The sequence below is a fragment of the Phasianus colchicus genome, chromosome 3 (genome assembly GCF_987193195.1).
Source record: "Phasianus colchicus chromosome 3, bPhaCol1.hap1.1, whole genome shotgun sequence".
In the NCBI taxonomy this organism is placed as follows: Eukaryota; Metazoa; Chordata; class Aves; order Galliformes; family Phasianidae; genus Phasianus; species Phasianus colchicus.
The window spans coordinates 55009966-55030150 of NC_143438.1; the positions used below are offsets into that span (position 1 = coordinate 55009966).

The 20185-nt window shown below is 35.2% G+C and overlaps 1 protein-coding gene across 8 annotated transcripts in view; it reads left to right on the top strand.

Annotated features, from left to right (window-relative positions):
• Nucleotides 1–20185, top strand: part of SNTG1 (syntrophin gamma 1) — a 332486-nt gene that overhangs the window by 220609 nt on the left and 91692 nt on the right. For all 8 annotated transcript variants that reach the window (XM_090137577.1, XM_031612876.2, XM_090137575.1 and 5 more), the window contains 3 exons: nucleotides 15727–15829; nucleotides 17143–17225; nucleotides 19216–19346. In XM_090137577.1, the coding sequence (XP_089993703.1) occupies nucleotides 15727–15829; nucleotides 17143–17225; nucleotides 19216–19346 (317 nt within the window). The remainder of the gene's footprint in view (nucleotides 1–15726; nucleotides 15830–17142; nucleotides 17226–19215; nucleotides 19347–20185) is intronic.

A 20185-nucleotide genomic window follows, 5' to 3' on the forward strand; every position in this document is an offset into this window, starting at 1 on the left:
ACTTACAGGAGATGTCTGCCCACTTCCCATTGGAATTTTCTTAGCTTTAGGTGAATTTTGAGCTTAGTTTTCCATTTGTAGAAGGTGAGGATATTATTCATTATCATGAAAGGATATTATGAGCTTCTATCAAAGACTGAAAGCCAGTTTGTTGTTCAGCTGGGGTTGTAAAGAATCCCATCTTGAATACAGCAAAGCATTCCTTCACTCTTAGTACTCTCCTATGGTAAAATAAATATGTTCTGTCTGTGGTAAAATATCAGCATTGGAGGAGATTAGAAAAAAAACAAAAACAAAAACAAAACTAAAAAAACATCTCTCAATATCATGGGGATAATTTGTCTCTAGAAGTGCAGTCTCAAGTTGAATTTGGAAGTAGGGGATGTCTTGTTATATTTCTTAGTTTAGATGAGTTGGAACTCTTTCTACTCTGGATATATTCTTTTTTTTTTTTTTTTTTTTTTTTTCCTCTCTTTAGCATTTTGCAAGACTTTCTATAATCTGAAATTAGGAATAGCATGCATAAACAGGCATACAAATTTAGGCTTCTGTCTGAGGAATTCGGTGCAACAGTGCGTAAATCCAGTCACCAACAATGTCAATCCAAACAGTAAACATCTAGTCTTTTAAGTGCTCATAACAAAAATGGTTATTCATAAAATTAGAAACTGATATACCTATAACCTGGAAACTAATTTATCTTCATATATCTCCATATGGAAGACCTTATCTGCATTTATTGTTCAAACAAAGATAGATAGGCAATCAGTATAATGTTGTTCTTGTAACGTGGAAATTTGGGTGGTTCTAGGAGTTGTCAGTACACCATTGACAGTGAAGAAACATTGGAAGAGAGAGAAATCCTTCATCTACTGCATTTGCTGCTTTCAGAACAGTGTTATACTGTACCAAAGCATCTCAGGTCCATGGAGAAGGAAGAATTTTATTCCAATGAAAAATAATATATTTAAAATTACCTCTGTTAATGTGCATCTCAAATAGTACCAAAAACTGTGGTTACCTATCGTTGGGTTTCTTTGGGTCTCAGCATCTGCTTTTCTCTTAGGAAATAAAATTAAAATGAAATAAATGCAAATATAAAATGGTTTGTTATTTCTCATATTTGAGGTAAATTCAGGGTTTCTAATGAAAATTTCATTTGTATATTCCAGCTATCATGATTCAAGCAAGTTACTTGAAAAGTGAGGTTACTGTCAAGGGAGAAGCTGATATTGGTAGATATAGAATCTGCATAGGTATTTAAACTTTCATGTTTTTTTGATACAGCGAGGTATTCTGTGTAGCACCATATTGCAATTCAAATATCAGCTACATTTTGAACAAGGCATCTTTTCTGTGAGTTTGACATGAAATGGGATGCCCATGTGCACTGCATTGTAGCTTTGGTCCTTTTCCCTGTATTCTAGCAGAATTTCATTTATGATATATGTTACATAAAGCTGATGGCATAGAAGCTGTAGTTACTTAATTGGAATTATGTGCAGCTGACAAATCTTTTTTTTTTTTTTAATCAGTTTTCATCCAAGCTGATTTTTTAAACTTGTGATGAATAGCTTCAGTAATTTTTTTCATGTTTTAAACAGAATAATAAGCATATTGTATTTATAAGGCAAGAAATGAAACCAAATAGATATTTAGATATTGAAGCTGCATAGTCAGCACTTGTAAGAGAAGAGCTTTATCATTCCTCAGTAGTTTGCTTCATACGAAGAGGCCAAGATGTTAGTTATTCCATACTGCCATCCTGTACAATACCTGTGGTTATAAGAAAAGTGTTAACCTCACCTCTTTTACTATGGTATAATTAATGAAAATATCTGTAACAACGTATTTATAATTTCCTTATTGTTCACGAAACTTGGAGCTAATAATGATCTGTCAAGTATTTCACCATTAGTTTGAAGTGAATGTACATCAGGTAGAAAAGAACCTAACTGGTATAAATAATCCCTAGAAGTATCTGGTTGGTTTTGTCTTGTTTTTGTGTTTTGGGGGAGCTCTGGTTTCTTTCTCCTATGTAGTAGGAATTCTTTTTATTAGGATGCATCCTAGAGTAGTATTCTTCTATGCATTCAGCTATATTTGTGTTGTTTAAATAAACAACGTTTGTGTGGAACACAGAAAAGGCTAGGATTTATTCAACAACAATGATGTTAAATTTTATAAATACACTGATCTGCATTGCATGTCTTCCTAAATTATTTTTTTCATATCTTTTTCTCAAGGTAGCTATACATGTATTACTTGTTTTAAGGCTCCATCTTTTAAAACTCTTCAACACTTCTAGTAATTTTAATAGATGGGTAGAATGTTAGCATGGGAAATATTGAGTCAATATGATAAATATATTTATTTTCTTTTTATACTGCTGTGATTCTCAAAGTCAAAATCCTGTAGGGTTTAGTGGGATAGAGTGAAAGAAAGAGTCAGCAGTTATGTTGAGACATTCTTCAAATAGTTGCCATTGCTTCCTCTTTTGCCGTGTGGCAATATTAATGCTGAAACCTGTGCTTCAAAGAAAATACACAGTTGAGCAGAGTTTTTAAAGTGTGCACTATCAGACATTCATCAGATTCATTTCTGACTTTGTTTACATCGATACTTTATTGTGAATACTTGCTTTCTCTGCTTCCTTAAAGATAGAATAGAAATATTTTTAGGTCTGTTGATATACTTGTCTTTCCCTCCAGAAGACTTACTGAAAGTTTCCATTCTACAGATCATCTTCCAGTTGAAGAGTTATACTTCAGGTAGGCTGTGGTACAGGGACTCAAAATTTTTCTTTGCTTTCCTGTACTTGTGATATTGTACAGTAACAGCAAAAATAAGAAAATGCTGGGATGCTAGGGGCAAAGTATTATAAGTCTGTTACTGGATGGTTTATATTTCTTAAGTCATAATCCACTTTGGCTCATTTTTTGAGGTTTTTTTTCTTCCTTTTTTTTTTTTTTTTTTTTTTTACTTAGAATATCTACATAGTAATGTAGTGAGGCTATACAAGAATATTATAGAAAACATAAAATGCCACCAAGAATCAAAGGAAACAGTAATGCACATAGCATTCTGTGAGTTCGGGACACTAGTGTAAGGAAAAAGAAACCTTCTATTGACAAATATTATTTTTCCTGGGTCACTATTAAAAACTTTTCTTTAACTCATATGGACTAGAAAATAATATCTGAGAATACATCAGTACTTTCTTTAAAAGGGAAATGGCCATGTGACATAGACTAATAGGAAATGTTCAACTCTGAAAGGCAACTTTTTTATTTCTTATGGCTTGATATGGATCAGAGAGATTACAGTGGATGAAGGAAAGCATGTACACTACTTTAGCTAGCCAGAAAGAATCACAAGTAAAGAGTTTTGCTCAAAAAAGTGCCAGTATTTATCCAGGGCTTATCTAACACCTGTATTACTTTTAGGGCCCCCAGTTGTTTTTTTTTTACTTCTTTTTTTTTTTTTTTTTTTTTCCCCCCCTCTCTACATTGGGTCTTTGTATTCTAACTGTTTGGTGGAGGTAGAAGAGGAAGGGAAAATGGACTCCATGTATTTTTCATTAGTATTAAATGTTGGACTGTTCAGCCAGATATAGGGAAGCTTCCAAATGGCCCACTCCGTATTTCTTACCCACTATTATGGAATAGTATAATACTGATGTTCTGGTACCTGTTTGTCAGTACTGTGACTGTTTTTCTAGTTTAACAATTTATTTCTTGACATTGCCCTGTTAATAGTGGACTCTTTCTATAAGTTCAATTTCGTATGTCCTGTTTCCCATTAGTTATTCTACAAGACAGTGCCTACTACACACTAGGTTAGATCACAAGAAAAAATTGAGTGCAGGTGTCATGCCAAAAGGAAGAAATTCTACATTAGAATTTACAAAGGTTATCCTTTCTTCAGACTGTAGTGCAAAGGCCTGCAGATGTTGTTGCCTGTTTGTGCCGTTAGTACTTTTCTGAACAAAAATGGGAAGCAGTCAGTGCTCAAGCTGAAATGGCATTACTAAGGAAATGACATGTATCTTTAAATTAGGTCTTGTAAGTGTAGGTAGATATGCTCTATTTCACATGCCCTTGTCAAACCAGTCCTGATTCAGTATATTTCAAAGGTTCCAATTATGCTGACCCATTAAAAGGAAAGTTCAAAAGAACAGTCTGCATTAAAAAGTCTCCCATATTTTAGCGTGTCAGTGTGCAAGTACTAAATACTGAGAGTATCTCTGTTTTCCCTGAGATACTGAAATTTCTTCTTATAATATTTTGAGTATAATGCATTTATATACTAAGTGAGTAAACAGACATCCTTTACAAAACCTTCGTATCTCATGTTAAGGCTTTTTTGGAATCTTATATACAGTCATGTTTACATAAAGTGCTAATACAAAACACATTCAAAGTCTCCTGTACATGTCAGGTCATAATGTATTATTTTTGAATTTCTGATTGTGAAGAAAAGTTGGGTGAGATCTTGCATCTGCCGTAAGGAATTCTAATAGATAAAACATTGCATTTAAACATTCACCCTGGAAGATTATAAGATTTTACAAGTTACATAAAGCATCCTTCTGTCAATCAGTAAGTGAGGTTTGAGAGTAAAATTAATTACCTGCACAATAATGATCACAAAAACAGTACAAAGACATTTAAAATTTTACCAGTACAGCTACAGCTCTCCATGTCCAAGAAGTTATCAAAATCTTTTCATCTTATTGGAAGACTTCTGTTTAAATGGAAAAGTGTGCCTCCCTCCTGATGATACTTTTTTCAGTAGTCTTTTCAGTAGATCTTCTTGGAGCCTTCTCTTCTCCAGGATGAACAAGCCCAACTCCCTCGATGTTTTTCATAGGAGAGGTGCTCTACCTCTCTGTTTATCTTCATGGCCCTCCTCTGCGTCTCTCTTGTACTGGGGGCCCCAGGCTTGGACGCAGTAAGTACTCCTGGTGGGATCTCATGACGGCTGAGTAGAGAAGGATAATCAACACTCTTGCCCTGCTGGTCACTCCTCTTTTCATGCAACCCAGGGTGCAGTTGGCCTTCCAGGGTGCATGCTCACACTGCTGACTCATGTCCAGATCTTTATCCATTAGCACCCGCAAGTCCTTCTCCATAAGGGTGCTGTCAGTGAGTTCTTCTCCAGGTCTGTGCATGCATCTGGGATTGCTTTGACAAAAGTGTGGCATCTTGCAATTGGCCTTATTGATGAAATTCATTAAGTTTATGTGGGCCCAATTTTCAAGTTTGTCCAGGTGCATCTGGATAGTATCTCTTCCTTTTGTTGTATCAGCTTGGTATCATCCACAAACTTGCTCAGAGTTCATTCAATCCCATTATCTCTATTGATAACAAAGATGCTGAAGAGCATTGGTCCCAAGATGGACCCCTGGAGGACACCACTCATGACCCTTCTCCACATGAACATAGAGCTGATGACCACAGCTGTCTGGTTGCAACTGTCCAACCAATTCTTTATCCACTGGATAGTCCACCCTTTAAATCCACATTTCTCCAATTTAGAGATAAAGATGTAGTATGGAATCATGTTAAAGGCCTTGCCGAAGACCAGACATCAGTTGCCCCACCTGCCTGTCCACTGATGCCATCGCTTCATCACAGAAGGCCACCAGATTAGTGAGGCAAAATATTCCCTTGGTGAAGCTGTGCTGGCTGCCTCAGATCACCTACCTCCTTGTCTCACATATGTCTTCATGTATCTTCCAGAAGGATCTGCTCCCTGATCTTCACAGGCATGGAGGTAAAGCTCGCTGGCCTGTAGTTCCCCAGATCTTCCTTTCTCCCTTTCTTAAAAATAAGAGTGATATTTCTCTTTTTCTGATCACCATGGATGACGATGAGTTTTCAGATATGATGGAGAATAGCTTGTCAACAACATCAGCTACTAAAATATCTGTAAATGTCCTCCACTTAATTAATACTCAGTGTGAGTACCTCCACAAACTCAGTTCTCCCAAAATTTAAAATTTAGATGCTCTTGAAAATAAATGTAAAAAATGTTTAGACAATATTGTTTATTGATATTTCATATTTTTGGATAACTGTCTTGGATCCCAGCTAAGCAAAATATGTATGCCTTTGCCTAAAAGTACAGGTTGGGTACAGGTTGGGGGATGACCTGCTGGAGAGGAGCTCTGCAGAGAGGGACCTGGGTGTCCTGGTGGACGACAGGTTGGCCATGAGCCAGCAGTGTGCCCTTGTGGCCAAAAAGGCCAATGGCATTCTGGGGCACATTAAAAAGAGCGTGGCCAGCAGGTCGAGGGAGGTGATCCTCCCCCTCTACTCTGCCCTGGTAAGGCCTCATCTGGAGTACTGTGTCCAGTTCTGGGCTCCCCAGTACAAAAAAGACAGGGATCTCTTGGAAAGAGTCCAGCAGAGGGCCACAAAGATGGTGAAGGGCCTGGAGCATCTCCCCTATGAAGAAAGGCTAAGTGAACTGGGTCTGTTTAGCCTTGAGAAGAGGAGACTGAGAGGGGACCTGATCCAGGTCTATAAATATCTAAGGTGTGGGGGGCAGAGTGGCCAGGCCAGACTGTTTTCAGCAGTGTGTGGAGACAGGACAAGGGGAAACGGCCAGAAACTACAGCATAAGAAGTTCCGCACCAATGTGCGCAAGAACTTCTTTACGGTGAGGGTGACGGAGCACTGGAACAGGCTGCCCAGGGGGGTTGTGGAGTCTCCTTCTCTGGAGATATTCAAGACCTGCCTGGACACCTACTTGTGAGACCTGGTCTAGGGAACCTGCTTTGACAGACGGGTTGGACTCAATGATCTCTGGAGGTCCCTTCCAACCCCTACAATTCTGTGATTCTGTGATTCTGTGGAAAGTAACAACTAAAGTGTTTTGATGAGTTAATTACTCTTTTTTTTTCTCAGTTTTAAATAATATTTATGAAGTACCAAGTCAGTTTCTCAGTTTCAGTTACATGCAGTAAAATTATTTCTCCATAGCGAAAAGGCCACCATTACATTAAATGTCACTAAAGACTCTTATTATACATTTTCTCAGTTGAAAACTTCTGCCACTGAGCATGTTTCCAGAACTACTAAAATATCTTTCTCTGAGATTAGAGCCTCACTGCCAAGAAGCTTAACAGAGTTAACTGCATACATTGATCTAAAACAGTACTTAATATACAAATTTGTCCAAGAATTATGCTTTATGTCATTGTGAAGTTGATAACATTTAGTGTTGAACAAATAGCACTAGGCTTGCACATTAATATTTATTCAAATTTAGAATTAAAATTTGATTTCAAAGTCTTTAAGACTACTTTTTATTAATTTTTCATGAGCACATATATGCTGGTGCTTGATTAGTGTGACTGTTCATGAAAAGTAAATGTTAAGGTCATATTTGCCATCAGCAAATTTTATATTGAATATGTAAATGTGAAATTTGCCACTGGCTGTGTGTTTGACCCCGGTCTTGCAATGGGATTAGTGTAAGCACACTTATTCTGTTACTGATTCCATCATCACCCCCTCTCTTAAACCGGGGTTCTACTTTCTTAGACAAGCAATCAAACAATGTTTTGAACAATCTCAGACATATCTCTATTCAGAAAACATTTGAAATTTAAGAGTGTACTTCAAATCGCTATGCCAACTGGGCAGCTTTCACTCTTGAAATATTAGGAACAGAAACAGTAACCAACATGATATTTGGTGTAGTGAAATGCCTGAATTTTGCATATTACTTATGATATTTTCACAAACAGCATGCAGAAATAAGAAACTTGTTTAGTAAATACGTTAAAAATGTCATATGTATTAATCAACTATGAAAGCACTTTTTCTGGCAAATTTGAAGTATCTAAAAAGTTTTAGTGCAGAAACAGTGAATTCTTGCCTGTTTAATAGATAAAGAAGCAGCTTCTATGTTATTAATCAAGTCTAGAAAACTCAGACCCTTTAAGGGTTCATTACTCTAACAAAAAATAATAATAATAATAAAGTGCAGTATGACCAAACTGTGGGGGCAAAAATGAGTCTCTAAATCCTTAACATGGAAAATTAGATTAGAATTATTTCCTCCTATAGGTTATTTTCTCCAATAAGCAATTATTTCATACTCTCACTTCTGTAGTGGGAAGCACACTTTACCAGGAAAATCTCAAGTCCTTAATTCCAAGTCAGTGTTGAATTCCTCTTTCAACTTGCTAGGAAAAAGAATTTCCACTTTGAACCTCACTTCAATTTTTTATTTACAGTTACTTAGAAGAGAAAAAAATGTTGGAAGTGCTAAAGCTTTTATCTGAAGCTTTTTGGCTTTAGCATAACATCTTCTATCTTTAGAAAATACTAGAAAATTTTTATTCATAGAAGGATTTCTAATGGTCTTCATTCAGACTGTATCTACATAGTCTAGAACTCATGCATACAAGTGTGAATAGAGCTGATGTTATTTATTTTTCCAAATATGACATGGATAATGTCTTTATGTTAATTATATGGGACTAATGGCCATTAATTATACTACTTGTGTAAATAGTAAAGGATTCTATGCAGATATGATTAAGGAGGAGGAAATTCCACATCTGATGTCTGTGTTAAAATGTTCTAGATTGTTTTTTTTTAAGAAAAAGTGGAAAAAAATCTTTGAAGTTTTGCATCAGGATTCCTTGAAGGTAAAAATCAATTGCCATTTATTATGGAGAAGCCATGTGCAAAGCTTTTACAGGTTGCTTAAACATTCTGCAGGCGTTGATAGCTTTCTTTGGATATTCTCCACCACATGTAGTCAAGAGGAGCTAAAAAAGAACAACCATCTCAGTAAAGCTTGCTGTCACAGTTGGTTTCTAACTAATAGTCAAAAACATCTTGTGTCTTAAAGGAGAAATCCATTTCAGGCTGATGGGGGGGTGATTTGTTGTTCATCTGACTGAACACAAAAGTTAACACAGGTCTTATGGTGTTGTGAAACCTTTTGGGAAAGTTTTGGAGAAGTCTCTAGATGTTGTCGAAACAGTACTGTAAACACTTGATTCCAGCATGAGCTTTATTTTGCTAATAAACAGATTGCATATTAATTCTAAAGTAGATTTGATTATTTTTTTGTTTGGAAAGTGGCAGTAAGATTGATTCAAACCAAATTCTGGTTCCTATGTATATTTCTGACCTCTGATGCCAATGAGAGACTTACACAAATAAATTCTATCGTAATTAAGGAACATAAGTCAGTAGGAGATGAAATATGCATTTGTTGAGACCATAAGTAGGCTTCTTGACTTAAAATATTTGACAGATGATGGGGTTAAGTAGTTTATCTAAATGATGATGGCTTTATTAGCCTCACACAGTTGTGAAAAAAAAAAAAAGCCAAAAAAAAAATTTATTTCTTTTGTCCAAAACTTTTCAAGCTGATTTCATACCTTTTAAAAAAATGTAGAATAAACATGATTTAGTTTCAACCATGCTAGCAACAGTTCTACTTTATTTTTAACATTTTCTGTACTATTAAGGGGCTTTGTTCATTTTTCTCAGACAGCTGTTTTGAAACTCTTTAGATATATAATATAAAAATGTGTTTATAAATTAGTATAGAAAGGTTGTGGGTGCCCAGCAGTTGAGTATATGTTAAGTTTCAAAAAAAATTGAATAGCAATGGGCGTTTAAAGAAGAGGAGTTTTTGAAACTGTATGGCTGCATAGATTATTCAGTGTAGTTGAGTAATCCTAGAGTAAGACTATATGGGGGTTGATAATGAGAAAAAAAGAATTGGCACTTCTGTGATTCAGCTCTGGCATTCACTCTCTACATATAGGGGTGAAAAAACTCATGAAACATGGGCAGAGTTTGAATTAGTCTTCTGGTTCTTTGAAGATTGTTTACTTGCATAGATTATTTTTGTCATGTATGAGATATGAGTAACTGTGTATCATGTAAATACTTAAGCTCTATACACAAATCAAGTCAAATTTCAGTTGACTCATTACTTATACTTTAGTCAGAACATGAAAATAAATTTTGTCCATGTTGTGTGTATTGTAATATATGCTATAGGATACAAGAAACATTTAAACGCTATGTGCAATGAAGTATAAATTTTTCAACACTTAAAATACTAATCTTTGCACTTTACAGTATCCTTTTAAAATAGTGATATATTATTTTCTACTCATTTTCTTGTTGGAATGAATGATTGTTCAGTGACTAATTGGTGTATCTGTGTGTACTTGTTTCTTCTGCAGACTATGGTCCCAGACTAATAGAAATCCATGGAATAAAGTTTAGGGAGCATTAAGAGAACTCACTGTTTGAAAGTGATTTTTGCATTATAATCACAGAATCATAGAATCCTTAGGGTTGAAAGTGACCTCTGAAGGCCATCTTGTCCAACTCCCCTGCAATGAAAAGGGACATCCACAGCTAGATCATGTTGCCCAGGGCCTCATCCAGCCTCATCTTGAAAGTCTCCAGGGACACATCAACCATGTCCATGGGCAGCTTGTTCCAGTGCTTCACCACCCTCATTGTAAATGATTTTTTCTTTATATTCTAACCTAAATCTACCCTCTTTGAGCTTGAAACCATTTCCCCTTGTGTTCTGTCAACTCAGAATTGACAGTCTGAAGGTTAGCTGGTACGATTCAGAGAAAATACAGATAGATCATTGTAAGCAATATAATCAGAACTTAGAATTAAATATTTTTTTATTTTTCTGAGGGTGATATGGAATATTGAGTTTGGGGCCTGCCACTGGCATTTCCATTCTTCAAACACTAAAATTTTAGCAAGTTCTAATTTCTTGCTTGTTTTAGTTTCTGTATTGGCCTGCTAATAATTTGATTGAATATGAACTGTGATGACCAGTAATATGCAATCTTTAGTAAAACAGAATTCCAAATTAGAGTACGTGACCTAAGGGTTGCAAATTAAGCACTTCTAGCAATATTTTGGGGGGATTATGTTTATTAATGATGCTGAATTTAATGAATGAAGAACAGGAAAATGCTGCCAGAACATCTTTTCTGGCAGTCCTTTACTTTTGTGATTCTGTTAGTTTTTCATTTTTTCTCCTCCATTTTTTGCATGATTATCTTTTGTTGAGGCTCTCCTATGTTACTTTTGAAAAGAAAACATCTAACTCAGCAATAATTGTCATTGCTATTTAATGTTCCTAAGCATTTTAGTGCTGATTATGGAGCTTAATAAGACTTAAAAAAAAAAAAATACCGTTTACAATTTATAAAGCTAATCTTTTCTTCCAGCTTGGTTGTCAGTATATCACTGAAGTGATAGAATTTTCTTTTTACCTTGGCGCTACATTGAAGAAGAATCTGACAGAAGTCAGAGTACTCTGTGGCTGCATTTGAACCTCGGAACATGATTATATTTTTTATCTCTTTTTAAAGGCAGATCGCTTAGTGCTCTACTTTGTACTTGAGTCTTGAGGTTACTGGAACTTTTATGTCTACATTGGCTCATAAGCCAATAAGAGCAAGTGTGGCAAAGATCGATGAGTGAAGACAGAAGATGGTTATAACAGACTGGTGTGATATTGTCCATCTGAGAAATGACCTGATGGTCTAGCTCAAATGAGCACTGTCACTTGGAATTGAGTATAATTTTGCTTCTGAGTGCTAAGTCTGATGGGACTTGTCAAAAAGCATCAAATCCCAAGTGAATGTGTATATTGCTTTGAAATGATCTTTTATATAGTGTTTCTGTAGCTGGAACATTCTCTGTGTTAGTGCTACTTTGGTTCAATTCCCGTGCCATCTTGAGAAATACTAAACCTTTTTCTGCCACTTTTCAGAATAATTGCTTAGTGATAAGCTTAATATGATCTTTCTGCTGTAACTACTAGTATTACTGCATCCACCTTCCCTTTTATAAAACAGTACTGGTAGCAAGTTAGGTGCAAAAGTGGTATCTGAATAGAAGTTAATGTCTTCATACACCCTCAGCACATGCATTTCTTTTTCCTTTGCTTGAGGAAGCTTTCCATTCCAGTGTGCAACTCATTTGATTTTGTATCTAAAAATCTAAATCAAGTTCTCTAACCAGACAGCAATCAACTTCTCTGGTAACGTCAAACTATGGTCTGAGGTATGCTTTCAGTTGAGCAGCGTGAGTTGGAACTGCTGTCAGTAAGAGAGATTTTGTGAAGGAAGAAAATGTTTGATGGTTTTAACTATTATAGTAATTGATTTGTTGTGGACAAATATTTGATAATATTAGAGCATGGGAATTTAAACATCCCCACACTGGCATATTTTTACTGTGAATATCTGTACTATTCTATATCACATACATGGGCTTTTCTGAAAGAAACAATTGCCTTCTTACATAATTAAACACAATTTGAGGCATTTATATGCATGTGTCGAGCCTTCTAGCCTTGGGCCTTTAAGTCATTGTACAGAATTCATATTGTGGGATCTGCAGATGAACCAGTACATTGAATAACAGTGCACAGTATCCTTCTTTTGTTTTTTCAAATGATAATAATTTAAGATATTCATTAATAAGCTTTTTTTTTGCATTCAATTACAGTAAATAGTGGTATTTGCTGTGGTTCAGGAAATCGCAGATCTGAAGGAATATATGTCTTTTGTTGTTCATTTATAATTATACATAATTCATTTATGTATGAATTTCATTTGTAATTTAAGAGTGAATTTAATGTCTCATTCAAGAAAAATACTTGCTGAAGTTAGAGGGACTTCATACGTCAGTGCTTTTATGAATATATTGAGAGAGACATCAGCATAGGCTCTAATGTTGTCTTTACTGGCACTTTAAAAGGTTTTATAAAAGGGCAACATTATTATAGGCATTACTGAATGCTCAGACTATTGTTATTGTTATGTAGAGACTTTATTCAGAAGTATCACACACCACTATAAAATCTACCTCTTAAAAATATCACTTTGTCAGTGGAATATGCATTTTCAGATCTGCATAGATATACTTGTGCGGATAAATATATTTTCATTAACATAGATTTTCCAAGCCTGAACAAGCACTACTTTTCCATTCATGCAGGACTCATTTTAACGAAATAGCTCTGTAAAATTTTTAGCTACAGTACTGTCAGGCAATGATGGAGAGAGAAGAAATTAAGAATATGCCAATATCTCTCATTGTTGGGATTCCTCTCACGTTTGTAAAATCTGGAAGCCCATTCTGTATTGTATCTTCCAGTCAAACTGTTTAACTCCCTGTTTTCAGCATCTTTTTTTTTTTTTTTTTTTTTTTTTTTCAGAGACATAACTCTCCATAACAACTAGCCACATTTATTTTGGCTGCTACCCTTTTGTAAAAGTTATCAATTTTTCCATTTCACATTAGCTGTTCCAGTATATTACTAAAAACATTCCTCAGCAATTCTCGGCTAGAATAGATTTCCTCTCATATCTCATTCTCTTTATGCATGGAGGAAAGACACTAAGGGAAAGTGCATGTTGAATGAGGACATCAAGTAAACCAGTCCTGTAAGGCACACTTGATTTAATACAGTTCAACAATTGTTCATTGTTTATATAAAAGAAAGGCAAAAATCTAAAGTTGCAGTAAAGATTTCAAATGAAAGTTTCAAAAAGACAGTTAATTCAATTAAAAATCAAAGTTTATTCAATTAACTTTATTTCCAAGAATGGATTTGATAATCACTGAAAAGTAAGTGGCATGGGATTGGTAGTTTATTTATTCTCTTTGTAGTAATCATTAACTAGTAGTTTTCTTTTTCAATATTTTATCTCTCTTTATTCTACATGACAAGTCCAATCACTTTCTGGATTATGTGTTTTATGTACTTTGGTATATACTTTATTTAAATAGGCATTTCTGATTTCATCTAGATTTTGTACCAGCTTCTTCATCACAATTTTTCATTCTATAAGTTTGAGAGAGAAAGAGAGAAAGCTTGGAGTATAAAGGTCATATCAGACTACTTAGGACAACTTCTAGCATTTCTACAGCAATGTTATCAAATGTAATCATATGGACTTGTGGCTTGTTTAAATTTTGGAAGAAAAAAATGTTCTGGATCAGAGTTTACTTCTTAGTTATTTTCACAGATGGTATCCATTTAGGTATCTTCAAAAGGTGACTCTGTAAGTTAGAGTTGCTGATTCTTTAACTTCTCCATTTCTTCCCTGTTCTTGAGTACAAACGTTTTTTAAAAAGGTAAAGGATAGCTTTATTTTTCCTGCACTCTGTCTATCCAAATCTGTGATTTCAGTATAGAAAACATGCCTCCTGTCTGCTTTGGCTATGACTGTTCTGAATCTTGTGACCGGTACAGAAGAGAGATGTTTTTTCTTTGAAGGCTGAGGTTACAAGATGATCTCTTATGGAATTCAGGACTTCAGAGTCTTGACCTGACTGACTATTCCATTGACAGTGTCATTGTCTTCCCATGCAATAAGTGTTATTTCTGAATTCTGAGGTCTAAAACATCAGAAATTGGAAGTACTCACTGAAGATCTCTGTGCAACAGCAGAAGTTTTGGGATGTGATTTAAGTTGATGAAATTTGTTGTGATACATGTTTGGTTATTGGCACACATACATACTACATTGCAAAGTATGCCTTGACAAGCAGTGTGCTACTTTAGATAATAAACAGACTAAAATTTAAGAGTGGATTTCAGATACTGATTCAAATAATGTGTCATCACATTGTTACTCCTCTGTAGGATCAGTGTGGAATAGGAAATACTGTGCCTAGGTGAGAAGTTGACAATTTTTCTTGACAGATTGCTTTGAATTAGCTTGATGTAGTGCAGTGATTTTCACATGAAAGTATCCCTGAAAATAGCAATATATATGTATGCAGTTAAATGTGCAGGATAGGCTTTTCATTGGCATGGATTAAATAATTGCATCAATTAATTTACAAGGTGCTTTGACACAGCAGCGTTGCAGAAGGGTTATTTGTGACTTATCTGGACACAGTGAGATCACAGCGGAAGAGAACAAATATATGCCAGATTAAAAAGGCAACTTAATTTAACCGTTATAAAATTAACAAGTTATAGAGGCAGAACAACTGGTAATGTTCATTCTGATACTCAGAGTTATATCATCTCATGGCTCTCATGAAATAAAATGATTCCAATGTAAATTATCACCTGTTAAGAATAGCATTTTGATTAGATGCTTGTGTGTCTCCTTTTTACCAGTCTGGGAAGGTGCCTGGACTTCTCTTTCTCTGCTGTATAGCTTGGGGCGTATCAGCCACACCACAGAAAAACTAAAGACATGAACAGGAGCTACAGAAGCAGTTATGGGAGAGAGAAAATATGGCTAAGAGCATTCACACATGGATAGGTGATTCACTTGTCTCCCTACCTCCTTCCTACCAGGACTATGGCAGAGCTGTGGAAACTACAGCTTTTGTTTTGGTTGGAGATTTATGAGACAACCTCAGAAAAACTAAAGCGAACAAAGAAGAATTTATACATGTGGATTACTGTTCATGCCAGGTCTGGAAGGGGGAAGTGTGGAGCTGAAAAACATCAGAGAGCAAGCTGTAGAACCAGCCAGTGCTGTTTCCACACCAGCATTACCTGTTAGTGTGACTAGGAGCAGAGCACATAGAAAGCTTTACTTCTTGCTTTCTTTTTGAAAGATATCATTGCAATAAATTGCAGGTATAAGGAAGCTGCATGACACTGCTTATACTTCTGCTACATTTTGGTCATACATATATTTTCCTGTTTGTTTTTCTGTTCCAGGTTCAGGTCCTTCGCAATGCAGGGGAAGAAGTGACCCTAACTGTGTCCTTTTTGAAAAGAGCACCTGCTTTTCTCAAACTGCCACTGAATGAAGACTGTGCATGTAAGCCTTTATTACTTGACCAAAATAAACCTTAATTCAATGCTTGTGAATACTTGCAGCTTCTGAACCTCGTGTGCATGGGGGGCGGTTAACAACAGCTTTCTCAGTCAGTATTGTGGCCCAAATATGAGCTTTTCGTATTGCCAGATCTCATATTAGCAGTCATCTTAAATGAAAGACTGCAGTTGTTGCTTGAAAAACATATCATTTTGGTTTTGGCTGGTGTGAATCAGCAAAGTTGAGTCAGGGGAATTACATTAGGTTACAGTAGCTCACATTTTGATGTATTTAAAAGCATTTTTCCATGGAGCTCCAGATAACAGTTTAGTCCAGGAGTTTTGTGCTCTAGATGTGACAATGAGATCATGTGGATATATTCTGAGGGCTTAACTTTCTCATTTAAAATTCAGGAGTTTTCATGTAGGTGTCTATGTACCTAAAAATAAATTCATCTAAAATGTTTAATATTTTAAGTCCAACTGAGTTTTAGTAAGCTAGCCCCATCAAAAGCAAATGGAGACAGCTGGCTTCCTTTAATTGTCTGAAATTGTGAGTGTGGGCGCATAATTATAGAGTTGCAGCATACCCAAGCATATGTATAATCATCCTGTGCCTTTTGGCATCACTACTTTCTGCTTCTTTCTCCTAAAGGGAGCAACAAAACAAAAAAGTGTTTGATTTCAATACTTCTAGGCCTTGATGTTACATCAGCAATTAAATAAACTAAGTTTTGATATATCTTATATAATATCTGTTGTGGAAGTACCATCTTTATCTTGTATACAGGTATTGAACTTTAATGAGGCAAAAAACAAACAAACAAACAAAAAAAAAAACCACCAGAAATCTTCTTAAATAAAAAGAATCCCAGTAACTCATTGCTGCTTTTATGAAAGGATGTGGTGCCATAGAGAATGCTGAGTAAAGCACAGTAGCATGCACTTGAATAGATCCTATCATATATGATTTATGAGATGTTGCTCTGTATCCTTCTAAGTTGATACAAGAACTGTTAAACCTGTGAACTTCATAGAGAATGACAAAAGCATTGTCTGACTGTTTCCTTTAAGTGAGAACCAATTAAGGAAGTGCATACTTTCCATTTATTATCAGATTTGCAAAAACATTTGTGATTTTTTTCTTACTGAGCAGATTATTAGCTTTTTTGTAAATCACTAAGGGAGAGTTGAACCTTGACTTTTAGATGACAAAATCAGTTGGAGAGGGAAACATGCAAGCACACTAACACAGAAACTTTTATGATAGCATTATAGATTAATGATACATTTTCTGTATATCTGTGTTGGTGTTAGGTGCCCCCAGTGACCAGAGCAGTGGCACTTCCTCTCCCCTGTGTGACAGTGGTTTGCATCTCAACTACCATCCCAACAACACGGTAAGAGCTTATATTTCTTTCATGAAATTACATCAGAAAAAAAATCGCTAAGTGAAAGTAATTAATAGAAAAACAGCATCATGGGAGGAATTCAAATTAGCATTGGAGATGGTTCCATAGGGTGCTAAAATTTCTCAGCCAGATATTATAGCTAAGAATAACACTGTGAGAAAGTGTAGCAGCTGAGATTATGCTCTGATAAATGTGATTACTATTTTTATCTGGACAATGGAAATTTTGAGAAAGTTTTGTCTTCTACATTTATTTGCAGAGCAGAGGGAATAAAATTATTAAAGTGACAATATAGCTTTTTAAACAGGAGATAGAAAGCCTATTCAGGATATTGTTACATATATTTTATTTAATTTATTATTTAGAACTTTTGTCAAAGGCTTATTCAGGTGCATGTTTTTGCCTATTTTTAAGGTGCTAACATTTTTCTCCTATTAACTAGCACTAACAATTGTATTGAAGAACAATAGCATTACACAGCAAAGTGCCTTTAACGTGAAGTGCTACAGATCTTTGCTCTAATTTGTTGTAAAAAATTCCTTTGAAATGCAACACGGTGCTTTTCTTAGTCATGAAATGCAGCATTTATGATATTTTGTATAGTTCTAAAGATTTTTTTTTATGTGTATTTGGCTTTAATCAATAGAATAGAATAGAAATCACAGAATAAATAAATCTTTATATGACATAACTATTACAACTATATAAAAATGAACAGAAGTGTAAGCACTATTCAGTAGACTTCCTGTCTCTAATTTCTGGCTTCCTTTATTGTTCTTTCTTATTTCACTAATAAAAAGTTTCAAATGGGAGCCCAGAAACTTAGAAGTCAATAGCACAGATTTAAGCCTTAATAGGGTCTAGGAAACTAAAAGATTAAACTACTTAGGTTATACATGTTTATAGGAGAAGGAATTTATCAAAAAGAGTTGAAAGTAATAATATTGAGTCTTGCTGTAGGTCAAATAAACCAATAAATATATATCTTCTAATAGTGGAATAACATCAGAAACGAACACCTGAGCTATCAGTATACGTATATGAAAACGTAATTGGAGGAGATTCTAAACTTATGTTGCTAGCCACTTCGAGTCTAGTTTTGCTTTGAGGGTAAAAGTCATGCTTCCATTCAGAAGTCCTATTGCTGCTGAAGGTGTTGAAATTATGTAAGTTACTTACAGTTTCTGTTTGAACTCATAATAATTTAATGAAAACAAGTATTTTGTTTTTTAGTTTTTTGTTTTGTTTTGTTTTGTTTTTTTCATTCAGTCTTCTTGCTTGGGATATCTCCTTGTAATGGAATGGAATGGAATGGAATGCTTCATAAAGTCAGATGAGAACTCTATATGAATTCTTAACATATGTACAAAACTTTCCTTGTCATTCCATATTGTCAAATTATTTTCTAGAATGTTTTGGTGTCTTATGGCCATAGGGTATTTCTCAGTTACAGCCTTGATGATCCACATGACAGATTTCTCGCTCAAAGGGATTTGGAGTAGACAGGACCGGTTTGGGTCTTCTTAATTTAACAATAGAAAGTGCTATGCAAAGCGAGGTTACCACTTCTCTTGCTCTTGAACATAGATCTACTGTCTGCATCTAAATTTCTTGCGACGTTTCAACTTTTTCCTAAAGTTTCATCACAGCTGGAAAAAGTTCCTGAAAATAGACAGAACTTGAAAACTTCAAGGCGTTGTTCAAAACAGTATCCTAACTTAGTATTTCTACTCAGTCATTTATGTGGATTTATTTTGTCTGAATCTACGGAATGTTTCACCAGAGCATCAGTGTTTTACATTCATGAATATACTTTTGAAAATCCTGCTGTTCAGATAAATCGATGTTCATTGTGATCTTTCATGTTACACACATTATAGATATGTGAGAATTCATTTAAAAACTTGCTTTCTTTCCAAATTTTCTGAATATTTATAATGAAGCCCAAAATTGAGAAGGACCTTCTAATTTTTTTCAGGATACATTATCATGTTCCTCGTGGCCAACATCCCCAGGACTTAGATGGGAAAAAAGGTGGTGTGATCTCCGATTAATTCCACTTCTTCATTCACGATTTTCCCAGTACCTTCCAGGATCAGATTTGTGCAGGTAAATAAGTTCAGAAAGCTGAAACTATTGACTTCTTGATTTAGACATGCAATCCTCATGGATTTGCAATATTAAGAGGAGTGTCATTATTAATTCCAGTGCAGCTCTGAGAGATAGGGACAGAAGATGTGGGGTGCTCACAGTCAGGCTTAAATTTATTGCATCATCTGGTGACCTGACTAGTCATCAAGCATTAATAGCTTGAACTTTTTCTGTTCCTACATTCAAGAACACATGAAGTTACTTAATTAATACGTAAAATCTTCATTAGTATTTCTGTTATAAGTGTTTTGCAGAAGGTTTTAATTATCATTTCTTTGTTGTTATGCTCACACTTTTGCCTGAAAAGGGGTCTTGCAGTCAAATGTTACCACTTCCCTCCAGATGCGGGTTTAGGATCCCAATGGAAACTGAAAGATCATAAGTCAATTTTAGGTTTCTTTGGGGTCAATTTTGTTGTTTCTCATCACAACCTTCTTCTTATCAGTTCTTACCAAATGTTTGAAAGTTACATAAAAGCCTCCCACAGCCTCATTTAATTCAAAGGGCTATTGTTTCTTTAAAGTATACCATGTAGGTTTGCAGTCTTGTTTCCTACTCACAGAGCTGATATTAAAGCAGCTTAGTCAATAGTCACTGGATGATTGTTAAACTAAAAACAGCTTATGGTCTCTGAATAGTGATGGCAAAATCATGCTTACTTGTCTACATGATTGTTGATCTCTTGACAATTACTGGCCCAGAGAGTTAACTTGTGATGCAAAAGCTACATTGGTTCATTGGCTGAGTTGAAATACAGCAGGATATGGATATACCATTGATGTAAGATTTCTTGTACA